General features: G+C 54.7%; 1 protein-coding gene across 1 annotated transcript; it reads right to left on the bottom strand.

Annotated features, from left to right (window-relative positions):
- Window positions 1-222: 222 nt before the first annotated feature.
- On the bottom strand, window positions 223-3,599 carry NRARP (NOTCH regulated ankyrin repeat protein). The gene has a single exon (XM_074608862.1). The coding sequence runs from the start codon at window positions 3,449-3,451 to the stop codon at window positions 3,104-3,106; it is 348 nt and encodes a 115-aa protein (XP_074464963.1). The 5' UTR covers window positions 3,452-3,599; the 3' UTR covers window positions 223-3,103.
- Between the last annotated feature and the right edge of the window lie 2,111 nt (window positions 3,600-5,710).

Here is a 5,710-nt window from a genome sequence, read left to right on the forward strand (position 1 = left end):
GCCCCAGGGAAGGGGCTGGCAGGGGCTGCACACTCCAGCAGCGCCCCCCCCAAAATCCCCCCCACCCACCACCCTGCGGGGGTGTCTTTAACCCCAGAAGAGCTGCAGGTTCAGACACTGAAACAAGGACCCGGGGGGACGTGGCCAGCCACCCCCCGACCGCGGGAGCCACCCAGCATTGCCCATAACCACGTGAGAAAGAACAAACGAAAAAGCCATTTTAATTTTTTTTTTTTTATAAAAAGATCAATGAAAAATTTATTTATAAATTTCGCACTCTGGGACTACACGTCTATATCATACACTCAGGAATATGCTGTACTGTACAGACTTTATCCAGTTAGAAATGATCATATAGTGACCCACATACAGCTTCAATATAAGCCTAAAAATTCTTAACATTAATTAACATAATTAAAAAAGGTATTTGCATCTAAAGAAAAATCTACAGAAAAACTCCTTTCTGGAGCAATCTGTGCATCAGCTTCAATGTCTGCTTATTTCACTGACATTATCAATATATTCTTCTTACAAAAATAATAATAATAATTAAAAAGATGACTGCCGGAAGGCGACCAGTCATGCACGAAAGAGCCTCCCCCACCTGCCTCTTTATTTTTTATTTTATTTTTTTTTGTACTCCCCGTTTTGGCGTGAAGGGTCAGCAGCACGATGAGCCAACAAGGGGGGTGGGGGGGACCCTCATTTCAATTTGAATCAATCTGCATCCCTTTTACTTCTCAGGATCAAGAGAGACGCGGGGTGTGGGGGTTGCATAGAAAATTGAAACTCTAGGGACTAGGAAGGGCAGCAGCTTTTCAGTAAAATACAAAGGGATGTAAAAATACATCAACTCACAATTTCAGAGCAAACCCCCTTCCCCAACGTACAGTTTCCCAAAATCTCAGCGTGTCTAAAGCTCCAGGAGGCTGGAAAGGAACAATACTTTTCTTAAACAACTCACCCAGCAAATCACACAGGAGATTCACAGTCTTAATAGGTATTTTATAAAAATATAAATATGGGTTACATCATGTTGTCTTTACAACACTGGACAGAGCTCCCTTTAGACTGGGTTTATAACCAAGATTTCTTTTTAAAAATCCATCTAGAACTTGGCTTTACAATACACTTTTTAATATCATGTCATAAATGTTATGACATTTCATTGTGGCAAATCCATTTAGTCAAAAAAAAATAATAAATGTGCAACCATCTGGTAACGACGATAAAACCTCGCTAGAAAAGATCTTGTTCCCACCCCATAACTATCGCACAGAAGCACCAGTGGAAGTGCTGGACACCCCCTTCCATGCTCACAGAAAGACTTCGGCCAAGCAGTTCCTTGCAAATTACAGCATGAACAGTAGACGCTTTCGACAGGGCTTTTTTTCTTTTTTCTTCTTTTTCTTCTTTACATCTGGAGCTTTTAAAAAAAAAAAAATCACCTCGAATTGTTGAAGTAGAGAAAACCAAAACCAAACTGCAGGTGAAACCATCAGAGACAAAGCAGAATATTCAGTGCAATGGGAAATAATCATGGCAGACTCAAGTTTTTTTTTTTTTAGTTTTACAACTAGGAAAACAAACAAACAAAAAAAGCATATTTCCCAAACCATATTTTTGAAACACTCACCACCATCTTCAAACAATACCAAGCTCACAGTCTTCACCCACAAATATATACATACATGATAAATAGTTAAGACACAACCCAAATAAACCAGCAGGTAACTATTTTCTTTTTTTTTTTTAATCGTAATGGTTTGGATGCAGGGAGCAAGAGAGGAAAGAGCAGGGAGACGGCAGTGATACGGATGGTTTTAGTGCAGACGAAGAGAAGAGGGCTGAAAGATCAGCGGGAGAAAGGAGACTTCTGAAATTTTCCGCATTTTCCAAATGGATGTTCTTGTGCCATAGCAATAAAAAGCAGCATTTGCGATTATACGTGCAGTCACTTCAAAATGCGACTTCGGGTGGCTTTCTCTTCTTCCTCCCTTTCTTTTATAAATATATATATTTAGGCATATATATATAATATAAAAGGCGGGTGAATCTACATACGTCAAATGAATCGTTCTGCATTGAGAAGTGTTATCCAAGTTTCACCAAAAGAAAAAAAAAAAGTTCCCAAACTATTTTCAGTAGTTTTCCGGCATCTCTCTAGGCAGCAGAGAGCGCTCGCGCTCCTTTTCTGTGCAAAAGCAAATCCTCTGCCACTAGAGTTTATTTCACTTTTCAAAAAAAAAAAAAAAAAAAGAAAAAAAAAAAAGAGTCCAGGATTTGCTAATCCCCCTTTACACACAAAACCAGAAGGATTCAATGTCTTTTCCTGGGATCTCACGCGTGCTAAACGGATCGGAGGAGCGGGTGAGGACGCAGACTTTCTTCGGACACCCAAAAAAAAAACAAACCAAAAAACACCAAAGCAGAAAACCCAACGCAAAAGAACACACACACGAAAAAAAAAAAAAAGGGGGGGTGTGAGAAAACCGGGTCTGTCATATTCCAATGGAGTCGCCTCGGAAAGAAAAAAAATAAATCAGCGGTGGGCAAACACTGGGAGAGGTGGGGAGGGGAGGAAGCCTTCCCTGCTCTTCCTCGCCGGGGAAGGACGGCGGGAGCCCCGGCCCGGCCCGGGCAGCGCTCCCGGGGCCGGCCCCGCTCCGGGGGCACCGGGGGGAACGTTGAAATGAACTCGGTTCTGAGCCAGAATACTTTAAGTCGGAGGGAGCGAGGGGAGCAGGGAGGGAGGATTAAATATTAGCGGGGGGGGGGGACGGGGAAGCCCTTAAAGCATCTGACCAGATGTCAAACTGAAACCGTGAATACTGTGAGTGCAGCCGAGGTAGATGGAGGAAAAAAAAAAAAAACAAAATAAAACAAAAAAAACCAAAACCAAACCACATTACAGTAGGAAAACAACCCTTGGAAGGAGAAAAAAAAATATATTTAAAAAATAAAATTTAAAAGCAGGCGAACGGTGGCGTGTTTTGCGTGGGGCCCCAAATCTTCGCCAAACGACCCCGGCGCGGGGGTGGGAGCAGCTTCGGCGGCCGGGGGAGCTGGGGAGGGATGGCGGGGGGGGGACGCGGCGCCGGCATCACCGGGCGCCGGCGGAGTATTTGGCCTTGGTGATCAGGTAGAGGACGATGTCCTGGTGGCCCCCGAAGGCGGCGATGTGCAGGGCGCTCCAGCCGTCCCGGTTGGCCAGGCGGATGTCGGCGCCGAACTTGACCAGGAGCTTGACCAGCTCCAGGTTGCCGTCGATGACGGACTGGTGCAGCGCCGTCTGCCCCTCGGGCCCGAAGGAGTTGACGTTGAACTCGCAGTTCGTCATGTTCTGCAGCAGCGACTGCAGCTCCTTGGTGTTGCCGCGCCGCACCGCCTCCTGGAAGACGCGCTGGCTGGGCGGCGGCGCGGCCACCGCCGACACCTCGCTCTGGCTCATGCCGCCCCTCAGGCCCCGCCGCCCCGCATGGACGGCGCCGCCTCCGCCCGCCCGGGCATGCGGCGCTGCTGGCGGGTGCTGCTGCCGCCGCGACCCCCGCGCTCCCGCCGCCGCCGCCGCTCCGCCGCCGCGCCCGGGCCCCTCTGGAGCGCAGCCGGCCCCGCGCGCGCCTTTTACCCGCCCTTTTATTTGCATAACAATGGCACGGCCGTGACGCCGCGGCGGAGGGGGCGGGGCACCGCCGCCGCGCGCCCGTTGGAAGGCGCGGGCGGGGAAAGGGGCGGGGACGCTGCGGGAAGCCACGCCCCCTAAGGAGGGAGGCGGGGGAGCGGGGCGGGGGGGCGCGCCCGGCCCGGCCCGGCCCGGGGCTCCGCTCGGCTCCGCTCGGTGAAGTCCGGCCCGGCTCGGTATGGCCCGGCTCGGTATGGCCCGGCATGGCCCGACCCGGCTCCGCTGGGCCCGGCCCGGCCCGGCTCGGTAAAGTCTGGCATGGCCCGGCTCGGTTCGGCTCGGCACGGCCCGGCTCGGCTTGGTGTGGTCGGGCATAGCCCGCTGCGGCCCGCCCCGCTCTCCCCAGGCCCGACGCGCCGTGGCCGCAGGCAGGGGGCACCACCGCCCAGCCCGTGCCGAGCCGCGCCGTGCCGCAGCGGGTCGTGCCGGGCCGTACCGTACCGCGCCGGGCCGAGCTGAGCCGGGCCGTGCCAGGCGGCCGCCGCCGCCCCCGCCGCCCGCTTCCCCCCCAGCCGGGAGCCGCTGGACCCGAACCCCGAGGGGTCACCGAGGTGCTGCGGGGGGGGGGGGGCGGTGTGTGTATTGCAAATACCCGCAAATTTGGGGGTGACGCCGTTTTGCCGCGGGTTTGTCTCCCCGTGAGGAGAGGGACGGGGCGGATTCAGCCCCACTGGAACCGGCCCCTCCGTGGGCGCGCAGCGGGAGTCGCACGAAGTTTCAGGGATCCACGGGTGGGATTCAGTTTGGGGGGGCAAGAAGACACAGCCCCCACCAGGCACCACCAGCCCCGGAGTGACTCAGTTCGGTCACGGGGCTTTCTCCGCGGTTGGATCCGCTGCCCAGCCGATGACCAACTCCGGGTGCGGGAGCGCTGGGAGGTGTGTGTGACACAGCGGGAAGGCAGGAAAATGGGCAAAAAGGCACCAAAAATACTGCATCAACCCCAAAACATGCCAGAGGGACCCTCCCTGCGCCCGTTTGGCCCGCGGGGAGCAAACGGCAGAGGCTGGGTGGGAAGTGGCGTCCCCCGTCCGGCACTCGCCGCATCTGCCGGGCATTTGGTCGGCTGGAGCGGGGCGGGAGGTGCAGGAAGAAAGGAAGAACATGTCGTAAAACGAGGTGACAGCAGCCGCGCCGAGGGCAGCTGGCCAGCAAGCTGCTGTCACCTGGCCATGCCGGCATGTCCATTTGGGGATGGAAAGGGAAAAATGATCCAATTGCTAAAATTCTCCCCCAGTGGATGAAACAACACCATCTCGGAGCCGTCCATCACATGGCTGGAGGACAGTGGCCCTGAGCTCAGGGCATGACTTGCCCCGTGGCGTTTTCCCGGGGCTTTTCCCTGGAGCTGGGGAGCGCTGGGACTCTGCTCCTGCCCTCACCAGTCCCTTGTTGGAGGGGGTGAAACCAACCTGGGTAGGGCTGGACGGAGCTGGCGAAGCAGCTCCTGCTTCTCCTTTTCTAAGGCCATTTCTGCAGTTAGTTTTCCTCATCCCCATCCTTGTCCCCATTTCTGTTCCTGTCCCATTCCCGTCTCTACACTCATCCCCATGTCCATGCCCATCTCCCCATCTCAATCTCATCCCCACCTCCACCCTCAGCCCACGGCCACCCCATCTCTGTCCCCATCCAATCCCCGTCCATCCAATCCCCATCCCCACCCATCTCCATCCCAATGCTCATCTCTTCCCCATGCCCCATGCCCATCCCGTCCCAACCCCTGTCCCATCTCCATCTCCATCTCCATCCCATCCCTATCTCCATCCCATCCCCATCTATCCCTGTCTGGTCTCCATGTCTCACCCCCTTTGGTTTTCCCGAGCCAGGGCTCTCCCAGTCGCAGCTGTAACACCAGCGCATCGAAGCGCGTTGTTCTCATGGAAAAGGGAGGATTGGGACATGGTCGCAGTCGGGGGCTGGTGGCCGGCACAGCACCGTGGCTGCAGCTGTGGCCGGGCTGCAGGCGCTCCCTTTCTGGTGTCCCGTGTCTGTGCAGCTTCTCCCAGGACATCCCGGTGCCACGGAGGC

This window comes from Larus michahellis, chromosome 15 (genome assembly GCF_964199755.1).
Source record: "Larus michahellis chromosome 15, bLarMic1.1, whole genome shotgun sequence".
NCBI lineage: Eukaryota > Metazoa > Chordata > Aves > Charadriiformes > Laridae > Larus > Larus michahellis.

Excerpts from the sequence above, each read along its gene's own strand:
- NRARP (XM_074608862.1), bottom strand. The coding sequence starts at position 3,451 with ATGAGCCAGAGCGAGGTGTCGGCGGTGGCCGCGCCGCCGCCCAGCCAG.